The 18,939-nt window shown below is 53.7% G+C and overlaps 1 protein-coding gene across 11 annotated transcripts in view; it reads right to left on the bottom strand.

Annotated features, from left to right (window-relative positions):
- Positions 1-18,939, bottom strand: part of INPP5A (inositol polyphosphate-5-phosphatase A) — a 256,343-nt gene that overhangs the window by 175,242 nt on the left and 62,162 nt on the right. For 10 of the 11 annotated variants that reach the window (XM_065521648.2, XM_065521647.2, XM_065521646.2 and 7 more), the window contains exon 2: positions 16-57. In XM_065521648.2, the coding sequence (XP_065377720.1) occupies positions 16-57 (42 nt within the window). Of the gene's footprint in view, positions 1-15; positions 58-176; positions 198-18,939 lie in introns of those variants that run through there. The other variant, XM_065521652.2, reaches the window with a different exon arrangement.

Below are 18,939 nucleotides of genomic sequence, written 5' to 3'. Positions count from 1 at the left end.
TTCAGTGGTTCTTACCTGGTAAAATTCCCGAAGCCAGTTCTTCTGAAGGTTTTCTGGCTGTAAATTAAGAAGAAAAAGAAAAGTCAGTCAGACCAATGGCCCAGCCCTAAATGGAGCCCAGAGAAGCGCCTATGAAGACAAGGTGGGGCAGGAGCAGAGGTGCAGCCCAGGCCCACCTGCATGGAGGAGCTCCATCCGCGTGGGGAAACCGCAGTCCCACCAGGGGACCCAGCTCTGTATGGGGGCTCTGCTCTGAGGTCTGTCCCAGGGACATGGCACACGATGCGATCTGTCCTAGTAAAGCGCAGGCAGAGTCCCGCAGACCCCACACGGGTGGCAAGGAGGGGAAGGCCCTGTGTTGCTCCAGCCTCCAAGCCTCCCAGGGAAGAGACGGCTCAGCCAGTAACCCGGTTCCAACAAGCAAGACGGTGTCACCTTTTCACACCTGTCCCTCCCTGGGCCAAAGCCCCCTTCACGGGCACTAGACAAAGCTGAGCTTTGTGGAGCACAAAACATCACGGTCACACATTGCATTTCTGTGTGTTTGGGGCAAAGAGCAAGGGGCTTTTACAGAGTCAGTCACAACTGTCAGAATCTTCAGGAAGCACTTGCTAGAGTCATCAATAGAAAACCTACCCCATGCCACAGGCGTGCACACACATGCACACACGTGCACACACGCAAGGAAACTCCAGCCCCACCACAGAGACCCAGGCCCCAGGAAGCTCCTGGACAGAATCGGAGGAGCCAAGCGCAAGCCTGAAAATGCCACTGCTTCAAGAGAAGGGGATGGCCCAGTCGCCCTCCCGCCCTGACGGCTCCGCTGAGCCCAGGCCACCTGGCTGCTCCTGGGTTCTGTGCCAGCTCTGGCCGAGGGCAGCACAGCCATTCAAACCCGAGAGTGGAGAGGCCGCCGCGGACGAGGCCGCGAGCAAGCACTCAGCGTGAGCCTCCGCGGAAGAGGCCGCGAGCAAGCACTCAGCGTGAGCCTCCGCGGACGAGGCCGCGAGCAAGCACTCAGCGTGAGCCTCCGCGGACGAGGCCGCGAGCAAGCACTCAGCGCGAGCCGCCCACGCTCAGGAAGCGCCCCAGCTCCAACATCACCCACGTGGAGGGACCGTGGAGGGACAGAGTCAGCGTCTAAAAGGGTAGAGTTTCCATTTTGTGAGATAACAAAGTTCTAGAGATCCATTAAACAACAATGTGAATGTACTTAGCACTAAGGAACTGTACACTCGGAAACGGTTAAGGTGGTAAATGTTGTGGGGTTTTGCCGTGATTGAAAACAATAAACAAGGCCCTGCCCCTGCCCCCATCAGGACTAAAGCCCCTACCCTGGTCTCAGCCTCTGTGGCCGTGGGCACGGGGCCAAGGCATGCAGGCCGCCAGCGCAGCTGGGCCCAGACTCCGCACCATGCACACGCAGCAGCATCACTAGGCTGGCCACATGCCAGGCGTGCTCCTCCCTTCACTTGCTGACGGGTCTAAGAAGCCTAAAAAGCAGGAAGGCTGAATTTTAGATAAATTAACGAAGGAAAAAAGAACCTGACCAAGAAACAAGAGCCTCACAGACCACAGGACTGAGCTGAGAACACCGTGGCCCCAGGCTTCAAAGACACACAACCCCGGCACACGCACACACAAAGGGAGAGAATCGCCCACTGCGGCTCCAAGGGCCCCCATGCCCTGCCCTCCATGTCCAGGGACCTCCTCGTGGGACCCACGCAACCGCTCCAGCAGGAGGGGAGGCCATCAGCCCACGCCACTGTCCCGCCACTGAGGACCCAGCAAGAGGGGAGGCCATCAGCCCACGCCACTGTCCCGCCACTGAGGATCCAGCAGGAGGGGAGGCCATCAGCCCACGCCACTGTCCCGCCACTGAGGATCCAGCAGGAGGGGAGGCCATAAGCCCACGCCACTGTCCCGCCACTGAGGACCCAGCAGGAGGGGAGGCCATCAGCCCACGCCACTGTCCCGCCACTGAGGACCCAGCAGGAGGGGAGGCCATCAGCCCACGCCACTGTCCCGTCACTGAGGACCCTCAGCCCACACGGACAGCCTCCGTTGGCCCCAGCTCCTACCAGCAAGTCCCCATCGAGGGTCCCAGCCCCACATCCAGCTGCAGCTGCTTGCCAGGCAGCCCTGTCCAGGAGCCGCCCTAAACACCAAAGACAAATGCGACAGCGGACACCGGACACACCGCACACTGTGTGCACCTCGCCCAGCACCACACTCCAGCCCGATTCATGGGTCCGACCTCATAGCGGACACCCGGACACACCGCTCACTGTGTGCATCTCGCCCAGCACCACACACTCCAGCCCGATTCATGGTTCACGACCTCATTTCAATCATGGATATGACTTCCCCAAACACTGACTGGATCCACTGAGGTTAGTAAGCCCAGATGGTCCTAATACAGTGCTCTAAACAAAGATATCCGTGTTTGCTGACTGTTTACGAGGAGGCACTCAAAGGCTGTGAAATAATTAGACCAAAAGTCTAAATGAAAGATGAAACCAAAAACACTCCAAAGAAGGAAGAGAAGAAACGTGAAAAAAAGACGAGGCCCTCAAGGCCTTCGGTTCTTGTCTCTGGCACACACCCCAACACTAGTCAGGGCCACTGTGACGGCCGCGGTGACCTTGGGGCCCTGCCCAGGGGCCACTTTCTGGCCCACATGGCGCTGCTGCATCTCCCTGGCTGACACTGGTGTGGAAGCTCCCAGGGCCTCCTGGGCCGCATCCCACTGTCCCAACAGCCTCCCTTGGCCTCAGTGCCACTGTGTCACTTCCGGGACATCCCCCAGGGGATCCACGCCCTCCCCGTCCCCCCCCCATCCCCAGCCCCTTCTCCCTCCCTCCTGGAGGATCCACACTCTCCCTGTCCCCAGCTTCTTCCCCCGCTTCTCTCCTGGGGGATCCACGCCTCCCCATCCCCTCCCCATCCCTAGCCCCTTCCCCTTCTCTCCTGGGGGATCCACGCCCTCCCCATCCCCCCTCATCCCCAGGCCCTTTCCCCTCCCTCCTGGGGGATCCATACCCTCCCCATCCCCCTCCATCCCCAGCCCCTTCCCCCTCCCTCCTGGGGGATCCACACCCTCCCGGTCCCCTTTCTGTCCCCAGCCCCTTCCCCCTTCTCTCCCGGCAAATCCACACCCTCCCCGTCCCCAGCCTCTTCCACCCCTTCTCTCCTGGGGGATCCACACCCTCCCGGTCCCCTTTCTGTCCCCAGCCCCTTCCCTCTTCTCTCCTGGCGGATCCACACCCTCCCCATCCCCAGCCCCTTCCCCCTCCCTCCTGGCAGATCCACACCCTCCCCATACACCCTCCCAATCCCCTTCCCCTTTCCTGCTCCCTCTTAGGGGATTCACTCCTCCCCATCCCTAGCCCCTTCCCTGCCCCCTCCTAGGGGATCCACCCCTACCCGTCCCTATCCCCTTCACCTCCTCTCCCTCTTAGCAGATCTACCCACTCCTTGTCCCTAGCCCCTTCCCCACTTCCTCCTGATGGATCCACTTCTTCCCCATCCCCAGTCCCTTCCCACTCCCTCCTCAGGGTTCTCCCTGCCGTGTCCTTACCTGCTTCCAGTCTACACTCCACAGGCAGCCAGGGTGATCCTCAGAAAACACAAGTGGATCCACCCTCCAGGGCCCTCCTGCTCCCTCAGGGTAAAGGGCAAAGGCCTTCCAGGTCGGCACAGCCACCAGGCCCTGAGCCCACGGCCTCCCTGCCCTCCCCTCCACCTGCTCCACTCTGGGTCTCAGACATTTGGTCCTCTGGCCCCAGGGCCCTTGCACTCTCTCTTTGCAGACTGGCAACGGCCCCCATGCCTTCACTGCTCGCAGGTCCGGTCAAATACCGTCTTCTCCATCAGTTCAATTTTCCCTGGGTCACTGAGCTTCCCCAGGCCAACAAGTGACCCCTAATCCCAGCGTTTTCCCATCCTGAGCAGTGAGGCTGCATCATGTCCCTTCCTTGTCTTCCCTTCATCTGGGAAAAGGACATTTCACTCTGCAGCCCCACATACCCACGGTGTGCAAGTGGATAGCTTGAAGAGTTGATATAACAAGAAAACCTTTTCAACCACTATCGAGCTCTGGGCAAACACACCACAAGAAAGCTTAAGACACCCTCTTCCCCCCAAACCCCACCAAATAACAAACGGGGGGGAAGAGGAAGAGAAGGATGCTCCAGGGGCAACAAAGCAGGGTCTGACAGCATCCTCGCTCCTGAACGCAGCAGTCACAGGAAGGGAGGATGTTTCCAGGGCAAGCGTCGGAGAGGGGACCCCGACGGCGCAGGGCGGGACGGAGAGGGGACCCCGACGGCGCAGGGCGGGACGGAGAGGGGACCCCGACGGCGCAGGGTGGGATAGAGAAGCAGCAAGAACCTGCGCATCCTGATAAAGGGACTCGGAAAACAAGACTGGAAATGTATCCAGAAACAAATACCAGAACAAAAGCATCCCTGAAAAGGAGAGAAAACTGACCAAGTCCAAAAAGAGAGTAGGAGTCTTTATTTAAAAACACGCGAAAGGCTGGGAGTGGTGGCTCACACCTGTAACACTACTAGCACTTTGGGAGGCCGAGATGGACGGATCACAAGGTCAGGAGATCAAGACCATCCTGGCCAACACCGTGAAACCCCATCTCTACTAAAAAAAAATACAAAAAAATTAGCTGGGCCTGGTGGCGGGCACCTGTAGTCCCAGCTACTCGGGAGGCTGAGGCCAGAGAATGGCATGAACCAGGGAGGTGGAGCTTGCAGTGAGCCAAGATCGTGCCACTGCACTCCAGCCTGTGTGACAGAGTGAGACTCCGTCTTAAAAAAAAAAAAAAAAAAAAAACAGGTGAGAAACATCAGCAGCAAAACCGAACACTGAAAAACAGAATTCCCGAGGTGCCAGGCAGAACTCAGGTGACATAGCAGAGCCCAGAACTCAGAAAGGAAAGACCACGGTGACCCACAGTGTGTCTACACAGTACAGAACCAAGGGCTGAAAACGGAGGCAGGGAAAGGTGGAACAGAGTGTTTCTGTTACAAACTGACAAAACACAAGTAATAGAATGTATTAAATCAGCAGGTGGGGCCCGGAGCTGAGAGGCTGCCTAAGAATCCTGATACCTTCCAAAGCAGAGCATTCCTAAATGTGTTCTAAAATTAAGATGCATTCTTAAACTCTACATTCTTCAAGTTGAGAAAGTGTTCTTATCCTTAGAGGAATTGTAGAAATTTATCTCTTGCACCAATAAATATTTATCTCAAATTCAGAAGTTCCTTGAGTTTCACTTCAGTGTCTGTTTCTCCTGACAATCTGGGCAGGATTAAATTTAACTGGTGAAGCACAGCCTGTCCTCCTTGCTGGGTCTCTGCAGACTAGGACGTTCATCCCACGTGGACAAGGGTTCTTTCTGGGCAGTGGGAGCTGGAGTGATCTGTACTTTTCTATAGTGCATATTCTTAAGGGAAGGGGGAACAGACCGTATAAAATGATTCCATTTTAGTGGGAAATACTAAAAAACCTGAGCTGATCCTTAGTCTGTTTGCTGCACAGCCCCTAACAGAGAACACCTGCAGGAAAGACCAAGCAGACAGAGGCAGCCTGGCCCGCAGCCGCCCCCGGAAGGCCCAACTCTTCCCATTTGTTGCTTTGGAATGCAGAGACGTCAGCAGGAGAGATTGAGGCATTTCACGCTGCTGAGGGAAGAGGCAATAATTGACAAGGAATACTAGGACTAGTTAAATATTTACTTTTAAAATGCTATATTAGATCCTTTCTTTATTCCACAAAGAAATTAAACTCCAGATGGATTCAGGAGATGAACATAAGACTTGAAACCACAAAGGAACCAGGAGAGAAAATAAGCAAATAGCTGCCGTCGTGGGAGAAAAAGAGCTTTTCTAGACACAAAAGGAAAGAAAGGACCTCTGAGAGAGAATGTGCCTGTAGATTACCCCCCACAGTGAACACACTCAATACTGGATGACAGAAAGCTTTCCCTCTAAGAGTAGGAACGAGACCAGGATGCCTGCGCTCATCACTGCCATTCAACACTGCACTGGGAGGCCTAGCCTGGCCGATTAGGCAAGAAAATGAAAGAAAAGGTACCCGAATGGGAACAGAAGAAGTAAAATTATCTCTGTTCACAGACTACATGCTGTTATGCATACAAAACCCTAAAAATTCCACCAAAAAATTGATAGAAATAAGGCCGGGCGTGGTGGCTCACACCTGCAATCCCAGCACTTTGGGAGGCCGAGGCAGGTGGATCACCTGAGGTTAGGAGTTCAAGATCAGCCTGGCCAACATGACAAAACCCAGTCTCTACTAAAAATGCAAAAAATTAGCCAGGTGTGGTGGTGCACGCCTGTGGTCCCAGCTACTTGGGAGGCTGAGGAGTAGAATCGCCTGAATCCGGAGGCAGAGGTTGCAGTGAGCCGAGATCGTGCCACTGCACTCCAGTGTGGGTGACAGAGTGAGACTCCATCACAAAAATTCAGCAATTCAGCAACGTGGCAGGATATAAGATCAACACACAAACAACAGTGGTGTTTCTATACACTAACAATGAACAATCTGAAAAGAAATTTTTTAAAAATTGCATTTATGACAGCATCAAAAAGAATAAAAAACTCAGAAATAAGCTTAACCAAGGAGGCAAAAGACTTGAACGCTGAAAGCCACAAAATGTTGATGAAAGAAATTCAGACATCCGTTCCATGTTCACAAACTGGAAGAGTTAATGTCATTAAGATGCTGATGCTGCCCAAAGGATCTGCAGATTCGATTCCGTTTATATAAAAATCCCAATGACTATTTTTTGTGCAGAAATAGAAAAATTCATGCTAAAATTCATATGGAATCTCATGGGACCCTGAATAGCCAAAAATAGTCTTGAAAAAGAAGAACAAATTGGAGACCTCACACTTCCTTATATGGAACTTACTACAACCTACAGTAAGCAGCCAAAACAGTGTGGTCCCGGCACAAGACAGACTTGTGGACCAACGGAATGGAATAAAGAGCCTTGTATATATGGTCAAATGATTTTTGACAGTGGTGCCAAGACCATTCACTGGGTAAAAGAACAGTCCTTTCAACAAATGAGGCTGGGAAAATTGGATAACCGCATGCAAAAGAATGAAGCTGGTTTCTTACCTTACACCATATATAAAAATTAACTCAAAATGAATCAAAAATCTAAAACTATAAAATTCTTAGAAAAAAACATAGGTGAGAAACTTTGTGACACTGGATTTGACAATGACTTCTTAAATGCAATATCAAAAGCACAGGCAACAAAAGAAAAAATAGACAAGCTGGACATCAAACTTAACAACTTTTGTGCATCAAAAGCCACTATCAATAGGATGAAAGACAAACCAGAGGATGGAAAAGAACATCTGCAAGTCACGTGTCTGATAACGGGTTAATATTCAGAACATATTTTTAAACCTCCTACAACTCAACAACAAAACGACATACAACCCCATTAAGATGGGAAAAGGACTTGAACAGACAGTTTTCTAAAGGAGACATATGAAACAGTCAACAAGTACATGAAAGGATGTTCATTATCACTAATCATTAAGGAAATGCAAATGAAAACCATAATGAAACACCATTTCACACCCATCAGGATGGATATTACACAAAATAAAACATTAAAATCAAAAAGAGAAAATAACAAGTGTTGGGATGAGGTGGAGAAATGGGACTCTTTGTGCACTGCTGGTGGGAATGTAACATGGTGCCATCACTATGAAGAAAAATGGCACCTTCTCCAAAAATTAAACAGAATTACTATACAGTCAAGCAATTCCACTGCTGGCTATATTCCCCATATGGTTTGGCTGTGTCCCCACCTAAATCCCAACTTGAATTTTATCTCCCAGAATTCCCAGGTGTTGTGGGAGGTACCCAGGGGGAGGTAATTGAATCATGGGGGCCAGTCTTTCCCATGCTATTCTTGTGATAGTGAATAAGTCTCACGAGATCTGATGGGTTCATCAGGGGTTTCTGCTTTTGCTTCCTTCTCATTTTCTCTTGCCGCTGCCATATTTAAGAAGTGATTTTCGTCTCCTGCCATGATTCCGGGGCCTCCCCAGCCATGTGGAACTGTAACTCCAATTAAACTCTTTTTCTTCCCAGTCTCGGGTATGTCTTTATTGGTAGTGTGAAAACAAACTAATACAGTAAACTGGTACTAGGAGTGGGGTGTTGCTGAAAAGATACCCAAAAACGTGGAAGAGACTTTGGAACTGGGTAACAGGCAGAGGTTGGAACAGTTTGAAGGGATGAGAAGACAGGAAAATGTGGGAAAGTTTGGAACTTCCTAGAGACCTGTTGAATGGCGTTGCCCAAAATGCCAATAGCAATATGGACAGTAAAATCCTGGCTGAGGTGGTCTCAGGTGGAGATGAGGAACTTGTTGGGAACTGGAGTGAAGGTGACTCTTGTTATGCTTTAGTGAAGAGACTGGCAGCATTTTGCCCCTGCCTAGAGATGTGTGGAACTTTGAACTTGAGAGATGATTTAGGGTATCTGGTGGAAGGAATTTCTAAACAGCAAAACATTCAAGAGGTTACTTGAGTACTGTTAAAGGAGTTCAGTTTTATAAGGGAAGCAGAGCATAAAAGCTTGGAAAATCTGCAGCCTGAATATGTGATAGAAAAGAAAAACCCACTTTCTGGGGAGAAACTCAAGTCAGCTGCAGAAATTTGGCAAGGAGCCTGGTGTTAATCCCCAAGATCATGGGGAAAATGTCTCCAGGCCATGTCAGAGACCTTCCTGGCAGCACCTCCCATCACAGGCCCAGAGGCCCAGGAAGAAAAACTGGTTTCATAGGCCAGGCCAAGGGTCCCCATGATATGTGCAGCCTAGGGACTTGGTGACCTGTATCCCAGCCACTCCAGCCATGGCTAAAAGGGGCCAACATACAGCTCGGGCTATGGCTTTAGAGGGTGGAAGCCCCAAGCCTTGGCAGCTTCCAGTGGTGTTGAGCCTTCAGGTGCATAGAAGTCAAGAACTGAGGTTTGGGAGCCTCCACCCAGATTTCAGAAGATATATGAAAATGCCTGGATGTCTAGGCAAAAGTCTGCTGCAGGGGTGGGGCCCTCATGGAGAACCTCTGCTAGGGCAGTGCAGAAGGGAAATGTGGGGTCAGAGTCCCCACACAGAGTCTCTACTGGGCCACAGCCTAGTGTAGGTGTGAGAAGAGGGCCACCATTCTCCAGACCCCAGAATGGTAGATCCACCAAAAGCTTGCACTGTGTGCCTGGAAAAGCTGCAGACACTCAACGACAGCCCATGAAAGCAGCTGGGAGAGAGGCTGTACCACGCAGAACCGCAGGGGCAGAGCTGCCCAAGATCGTGGGAGCACACCTCTTGCATCAGTGTGACCTAGATGTGAGACCCGGAGTCAAAGGACATCATTTTGGAGCTTTAACATGTGACTGCCCTGCTGGATTCTGGACTTGCATGGGCCCTGTAACCCCTCTGTCTTGGCCAATTTCTCCCATTTGGAACGGCTGTATTTACCCAATAGCTGTACCCCCACTGTATCTAGGAAGTAACTAGCTTGCTTTTGATTTTACAAGCTCATACATGGAAGGGACTTGCCTTGTCTCAGATAAGACTTTGGACTGTGGACTTTTGGGTTAATGCTGCAATGAATTAAGACTTTGGGAGACTGTTGGGAAGGCATAACTGGTTTTGAAATGTGAGGACATGAGGTTTGGAGGGGCCGGGGTGGAATGATATGGTTTGGCTGTGTCCTCACCCAAATCTCACTTGAATTGTATCTCCCAGAATTCCCACCTGTTGTGGGAAGAACCCAGGGGGAGGTAATTGAATCACAGGGGCTAGTCTTTCCTGTACCATTCCCATGATAGTGAATAAGTCTCAAGAGATCTGATAGGCTTATCAGAGGTTTCCACTTTTGCTTTTCTCTCATTTTCTCTTGCTGCCACCATTGAAGAAGTGTCTTTTGCCTCCTGCCATGATTCTGAGGCCTCCCCAGCCATGTGGAACTATAAGTCTAATTAAGCCTTTTTCTTCCCAGTCTCAGGTATGTCTTTATCAGCAGCATGAAAACGAACTAATACAATTCCCTAAAGAACTGAAAGCAGGAACTTAAACAGATATCTGTATACCCACAATCAGCCAAAAGGAAGAAGAAACCCAAGTGTCCCTCCATGGATAAAGTGACAAAATGTGGTCTATCCACATAATTCAACCTTAAAAAGGAAGGGTATTCTGACTATGCAACAACCTTGAGAACATTATGCTAAGGAAAATAAGCCAAACACAAAAAGACAAAGATTGTATGATCCCACTCATGTGAGGTATCTGGAGTCATCAGATTCATGGAGACAGAAAGTAAAATGTTGGTGACAAAGGAGCTAGGGGTGGACGGGGATTCAGTGTTTAACGAGAACAGAGCTGCAGTTTTACAAGATAAAAAGAGATCTGGAGATGGATGGCAGTGATGGTTACGCAACATTATGAATGCATTTCATGCCACTGAACTGCACCCTTAAACATGGTTAAGATGGAAAATGTCATACCTATTTTACCACATTAAAAAGGCGGGGGTAATCTCCATAGCCACAGCGCCACTCAAGCAGCCAAGCCACACGCTGGGGCTCCACACGTCTGAGAGCTGCACTTTACTCACCTCATATAAAATGAAAAAAAGAGAAAGTCCTGACCCTAGCAGTAGGAAGGGTCCCAGACGCCCAACCCAAGCAAAACCGAAACAGAAACTGCAACTGAAATTAAAACAGACAGTAAATCTGAGACCTGCCCAAAAGGCCCAGAGTCACTATGCATACCACAACCCCACAGCATAGACCAAAGACCCAGAGCCACTACGCGTACCACAGCCCCACAGCACAAACCACAGGCCCAGAGCCACTACGCGTACCACAGCCCCACAGCACACACCAAAGACCCAGAGCCACTACGCGTACCACAGCCCCACAGCACACACCAAAGACCCAGAGCCACTACGCGTACCACAGCCCCACAGCACACACCAAAGACGCAGAGCCACTACGCGTACCACAGCCCCACAGCACACACCAAAGACCCAGAGCCACTACGCGTACCACAGCCCCACAGCACACACCAAAGACCCAGAGTCACTACGCGTACCACAGCCCCACAGCACGCACCAAAGACCCAGAGTCACTACGCGTACCACAGCCCCACAGCACGCACCAAAGACCCAGAGTCACTACGCGTACCACAGCCCCACAGCACGCACCAAAGACCCAGAGTCACTACGCGTACCACAGCCCCACAGCACAAACCACAGACCCAGAGCCACTACGCGTACCACAGCCCCACAGCACAAACCACAGGCCCAGAGCCACTATGTGTACCACAGCCCCACAGCACACACCAAAGACCCAGAGCCACTACGCGTACCACAGCCCCACAGCACACACCAAAGACCCAGAGTCACTACGCGTACCACAGCCCCACAGCACAAACCACAGGCCCAGAGCCACTATGTGTACCACAGCCCCACAGCACACACCAAAGGCCCAGAACCACTACGCGTACCACAGCCCCACAGCACACACCAAAGACCCAGAGTCACTACGCGTACCACAGCCCCACAGCACGCACCAAAGACCCAGAGTCACTACGCGTACCACAGCCCCACAGCACAAACCACAGACCCAGAGCCACTACGTGTACCACAGCCCCACAGCACGCACCAAAGACCCAGAGTCACTACGCGTACCACAGCCCCACAGCACAAACCACAGACCCAGAGCCACTACGTGTACCACAGCCCCACAGCACGCACCAAAGACCCGAAGTCACTACGCGTACCACAGCCCCACAGCACACACCAAAGACCCAGAGTCACTACGCGTACCACAGCCCCACAGCACGCACCAAAGACCCAGAGTCACTACGCGTACCACAGCCCCACAGCACACACCAAAGACCCAGAGTCACTACGCGTACCACAGCCCCACAGCACGCACCAAAGACCCAGAGTCACTACGCGTACCACAGCCCCACAGCACAAACCACAGACCCAGAGCCACTACGTGTACCACAGCCCCACAGCACGCACCAAAGACCCAGAGTCACTACGCGTACCACAGCCCCACAGCACACACCAAAGACCCAGAGCCACTACGCGTACCACAGCCCCACAGCACAAACCACAGGCCCAGAGCCACTATGTGTACCACAGCCCCACAGCACACACCAAAGACCCAGAGTCATTACACGTACCACAGCTCCACAGCACGCACCAAAGACCCAGAGTCATTACACATACCACAGCCCCACAGCACACACCAAAGACCCAGAGCCACTACGCGTACCACAGCCCCACAGCACAAACCACAGGCCCAGAGCCACTATGTGTACCACAGCCCCACAGCACGCACCAAAGACCCAGAGTCACTACGCGTACCACAGCCCCACAGCACACACCAAAGACCCAGAGCCACTACGCGTACCACAGCCCCACAGCACAAACCACAGGCCCAGAGTCACTACGCGTACCACAGCCCCACAGCACACACCAAAGACCCAGAGCCACTACGCGTACCACAGCCCCACAGCACAAACCACAGGCCCAGAGCCACTACGCGTACCACAGCCCCACAGCACGCACCAAAGACCCAGAGTCACTACGCGTACCACAGCCCCACAGCACACACCAAAGACCCAGAGCCACTACGCGTACCACAGCCCCACAGCACAAACCACAGGCCCAGAGTCACTACGCGTACCACAGCCCCACAGCACACACCAAAGACCCAGAGCCACTACGTGTACCACAGCCCCACAGCACGCACCAAAGACCCAGAGTCACTACGCGTACCACAGCCCCACAGCACGCACCAAAGACCCAGAGTCACTACGCGTACCACAGCCCCACAGCACGCACCAAAGACCCAGAGCCACTACGTGTACCACAGCCCCACAGCACGCACCAAAGACCCAGAGCCACTACGTGTACCACAGCCCCACAGCACAAACCACAGGCCCAGAGCCACTACGTGTACCACAGCCCCACAGCACACACCAAAGACCCAGAGTCACTATGCGTACCACAGCCCCACAGCACACACCAAAGACCCAGAGCCACTACGTGTACCACAGCCCCACAGCACACACCAAAGACCCAGAGCCACTACGCGTACCACAGCCCCACAGCACAAACCACAGGCCCAGAGCCACTATGTGTACCACAGCCCCACAGCACACACCAAAGACCCAGAGTCATTACACGTACCACAGCCCCACAGCACACACCAAAGACCCAGAGCCACTACGCGTACCACCGCCCCACAGCACAAACCACAGGCCCAGAGTCACTACGCGTACCACCGCCCCACAGCACAAACCACAGGCCCAGAGCCACTACGCGTACCACAGCCCCACAGCACACACCAAAGACCCAGAGTCACTACGCGTACCACAGCCCCACAGCACAAACCACAGGCCCAGAGTCACTACGCGTACCACAGCCCCACAGCACAAACCACAGGCCCAGAGCCACTACGCGTACCACAGCCCCACAGCACGCACCAAAGACCCAGAGTCACTACGCGGACCACAGCCCCACAGCACGCACCAAAGACCCAGAGCCACTACGCGTACCACAGCCCCACAGCACAAACCACAGGCCCAGAGCCACTACGCGGACCACAGCCCCACAGCACACACCAAAGACCCAGAGCCACTACGTGTACCACAGCCCCACAGCACACACCAAAGACCCAGAGCCACTACGCGTACCACAGCCCCACAGCACAAACCACAGGCCCAGAGCCACTATGTGTACCACAGCCCCACAGCACACACCAAAGACCCAGAGTCATTACACGTACCACAGCCCCACAGCACACACCAAAGACCCAGAGCCACTACGCGTACCACCGCCCCACAGCACAAACCACAGGCCCAGAGTCACTACGCGTACCACCGCCCCACAGCACAAACCACAGGCCCAGAGCCACTACGCGTACCACAGCCCCACAGCACACACCAAAGACCCAGAGTCACTACGCGTACCACAGCCCCACAGCACAAACCACAGGCCCAGAGTCACTACGCGTACCACAGCCCCACAGCACAAACCACAGGCCCAGAGCCACTACGCGTACCACAGCCCCACAGCACACACCAAAGACCCAGAGTCACTACGCGTACCACAGCCCCACAGCACAAACCACAGGCCCAGAGCCACTACGCGTACCACAGCCCCACAGCACGCACCAAAGACCCAGAGCCACTACGTGTACCACAGCCCCACAGCACACACCAAAGACCCAGAGCCACTACGCGTACCACAGCCCCACAGCACGCACCAAAGACCCAGAGCCACTACGCGTACCACAGCCCCACAGCACGCACCAAAGACCCAGAGCCACTACGCGTACCACAGCCCCACAGCACACACCAAAGACCCAGAGCCACTACGTGTACCACCGCCCCACAGCACAAACCACAGGCCCAGAGTCACTACGCGTACCACCGCCCCACAGCACAAACCACAGGCCCAGAGCCACTACGCGTACCACAGCCCCACAGCACACACCAAAGACCCAGAGTCACTACGCGTACCACAGCCCCACAGCACAAACCACAGGCCCAGAGTCACTACGCGTACCACAGCCCCACAGCACAAACCACAGGCCCAGAGCCACTACGCGTACCACAGCCCCACAGCACACACCAAAGACCCAGAGTCACTACGCGTACCACAGCCCCACAGCACAAACCACAGGCCCAGAGCCACTACGCGTACCACAGCCCCACAGCACGCACCAAAGACCCAGAGTCACTACGCGGACCACAGCCCCACAGCACACACCAAAGACCCAGAGTCACTACGCGTACCACAGCCCCACAGCACACACCAAAGACCCAGAGCCACTACGCGTACCACAGCCCCACAGCACACACCAAAGACCCAGAGCCACTACGCGTACCACAGCCCCACAGCACAAACCACAGGCCCAGAGCCACTACGCGTACCACAGCCCCACAGCACGCACCAAAGACCCAGAGTCACTACGCGTACCACAGCCCCACAGCACACACCAAAGACCCAGAGCCACTACGCGTACCACAGCCCCACAGCACACACCAAAGACCCAGAGCCACTACGCGGACCACAGCCCCACAGCACAAACCACAGGCCCAGAGCCACTACGCGGACCACAGCCCCACAGCACGCACCAAAGACCCAGAGTCACTACGCGTACCACAGCCCCACAGCACACACCAAAGACCCAGAGCCACTACGCGTACCACCGCCCCACAGCACAAACCACAGGCCCAGAGTCACTACGCGTACCACCGCCCCACAGCACAAACCACAGGCCCAGAGCCACTACGCGTACCACAGCCCCACAGCACGCACCAAAGACCCAGAGTCACTACGCGGACCACAGCCCCACAGCACACACCAAAGACCCAGAGCCACTACGCGGACCACAGCCCCACAGCACAAACCAAAGACCCAGAGTCACTACGCGTACCACAGCCCCACAGCACACACCAAAGACCCAGAGCCACTACGCGGACCACAGCCCCACAGCACACACCAAAGACCCAGAGTCACTACGCGGACCACAGCCCCACAGCACAAACCACAGGCCCAGAGCCACTACGCGGACCACAGCCCCACAGCACGCACCAAAGACCCAGAGTCACTACGCGTACCACAGCCCCACAGCACACACCAAAGACCCAGAGCCACTACGCGTACCACAGCCCCACAGCACACACCAAAGACCCAGAGTCACTACGCGGACCACAGCCCCACAGCACAAACCACAGGCCCAGAGCCACTACGCGTACCACCGCCCCACAGCACAAACCACAGGCCCAGAGCCACTACGCGTACCACAGCCCCACAGCACGCACCAAAGACCCAGAGTCACTACGCGGACCACAGCCCCACAGCACAAACCACAGGCCCAGAGTCACTACGCGTACCACCGCCCCACAGCACAAACCACAGGCCCAGAGCCACTACGCGTACCACAGCCCCACAGCACGCACCAAAGACCCAGAGTCACTACGCGGACCACAGCCCCACAGCACACACCAAAGACCCAGAGCCACTACGCGGACCACAGCCCCACAGCACAAACCAAAGACCCAGAGTCACTACGCGTACCACAGCCCCACAGCACACACCAAAGACCCAGAGCCACTACGCGGACCACAGCCCCACAGCACACACCAAAGACCCAGAGCCACTACGCGTACCACAGCCCCACAGCACACACCAAAGACCCAGAGTCACTACGCGGACCACAGCCCCACAGCACAAACCACAGGCCCAGAGCCACTACGCGGACCACAGCCCCACAGCACGCACCAAAGACCCAGAGTCACTACGCGTACCACAGCCCCACAGCACACACCAAAGACCCAGAGTCACTACGCGGACCACAGCCCCACAGCACAAACCACAGGCCCAGAGCCACTACGCGGACCACAGCCCCACAGCACGCACCAAAGACCCAGAGTCACTACGCGGACCACAGCCCCACAGCACACACCAAAGACCCAGAGTCACTACGCGGACCACAGCCCCACAGCACGCACCACAGGATAAAACACTGGAAACGGGAACGAACAGACACACGCAATGCACAGAGACGTTAATACAGTTTTTACAAATGCTCTGCATATAAAAATATCCCCATCCAACATGTAACACTATTGTTCAACTTGCCTAATGCGTTCCTGAAGACGTGTAAGAAATTATGTAACTTCTTAAAATTCACAACTGAAATGACAATATAATATCCTAATATCTGACTCAGAATTTTTTTTTTTTTTTTTTTGTGAGACGGAGTCTCACTCTGTAGCCCAGGCTGGAGTGCAGTGGCCGGATCTCAGCTCACTGCAAGCTCCGCCTCCCGGGTTTACGCCATTCTCCGGCCTCAGCCTCCCGAGTAGCTGGGACTACAGGCGCCCGCCACCTCGCCCGGCTAGTTTTTTGTATTTTTTAGTAGAGACGGGGTTTCACTGGGTTAGCCAGGATGGTCTTGATCTCCTGACCTCGTGATCCGCCCGTCTCAGCCTCCCAAAGTGCTGGGATTACAGGCTTGAGCCACTGCGCCCGGCCCTGACTCAAATTTTATCCCACTGAATGTAAGGACTTTCACAACAAATCACAATATCCTCAATGAAGAAAATCTGGGTATAGAAACTTCCCCCCACCTGCAGGACCGGGGAGACGCCTGAGTCCTTGTGGATGAGCTGACAGACAACATCCAGACCCCCCGACACATCTCCTGAGACTCTCTGAGAGAAGAGGGAGAGGACAGTAGCAGAAACACTGAGAAGAACAGAAAAGGTTCTGTCACTTAGGGCTTCAAATTGCTAGAAAATAAACCCTCGGCCACGAAAACACCCGCAAGTGCACGTGCACACACACACACCTACATGCACACACACACACACACGCACACACCTACATGCACACACACACACACGCACACACACACCTACATGCACACACACACACGCACACACACACCTACATGCACACACACACACGCACACACACACCTACATGCACACACACACACGCACACACACACCTACATGCACACACACACACGCACACACACACCTACATGCACACACACACACGCACACACACACCTACATGCACACACACACGCACACACACACCTACATGCACACACACACACACACACGCACACACATGCACACACACACCTACATGCACACACACACACGCACACACATGCACACACACACCTACATGCACACACACACACACACACGCACACACATGCACACACACACCTACATGCACACACACACACACGCGCACACACACCTACATGCACACACACACACGCACACGCACACACACCTACATGCACACACACGCACACACATACACACACGCACACACATACACACACGCACACACATGCATACACACACCTACATGCACACACACGCACGCACACACACCTACATGCACACACACGCACGCACACACACCTACATGCACACACACACACGCGCACACACACCTACATGCACACACACACACGCGCACACACACCTACATGCACACACACACACGCGCACACACACCTACATGCACACACACACACACACACGCACACACATGCACACACATACAGGAGCCTGCACACACACGCACACACACACATGCACACACACATGCACACACATACAGGAGCCTGCACACTGCACACACACACTGCACACACATGCACACACACGCACGCACACACACACGCGCACACACACGCACACGCACGCACACACGCACACGCACGCGCGCACACGCACGCACACGCGCGCGCGCACGCACACACACATGCACACACACACACACACACATGCATACACACATGCACACACACTTGAGCATCCTCTTCTGCAAGATCAAAGACAAAAATGAAATTTTTAATGCACATGTGCCAGAAGCTTTTATAAAATTAGACCCTGCCTACCAGGACACCCTTTAATTGAGGGCCATTAATCCTGCCCAAACTGGTCTTTGCGGGGCCTTGCCACCATGCCACCACACCACGTCCATGTGGCTGTCCCACTGGGTGATGGGCACAAACCAGAGAGACTGGACCCTTTCCCAGGAGCAGCTCTGGCCTTGGAGGTACAGCCCATGTTTGGTTAATGTAGTTATTTTTAAAACCACTGAAGTGAGAATAAAAGATAAACAAACTAGGTCTTAAAAGAAATGCTCAAATTTCAGCCCACAAGCCAAGCAGCTCTGCGAGTGTTCAGCCACCATATGAAATAAAGCACATGCCTTCTTTTTCTCTTAAACACCCAAAAATTCTTCTCTTGGTATCAAAGAATAATACAAAAACCATCAAAATATGGGAAATGTTAAAAAAAAAA

The sequence above is a fragment of the Macaca fascicularis genome, chromosome 9, assembly GCF_037993035.2.
Source record: "Macaca fascicularis isolate 582-1 chromosome 9, T2T-MFA8v1.1".
NCBI classification, from domain to species: domain Eukaryota; kingdom Metazoa; phylum Chordata; class Mammalia; order Primates; family Cercopithecidae; genus Macaca; species Macaca fascicularis.
The sequence above is the reverse complement of the archived record's forward strand: the minus strand, read 5'-3'. Positions and strand labels throughout refer to the sequence as shown.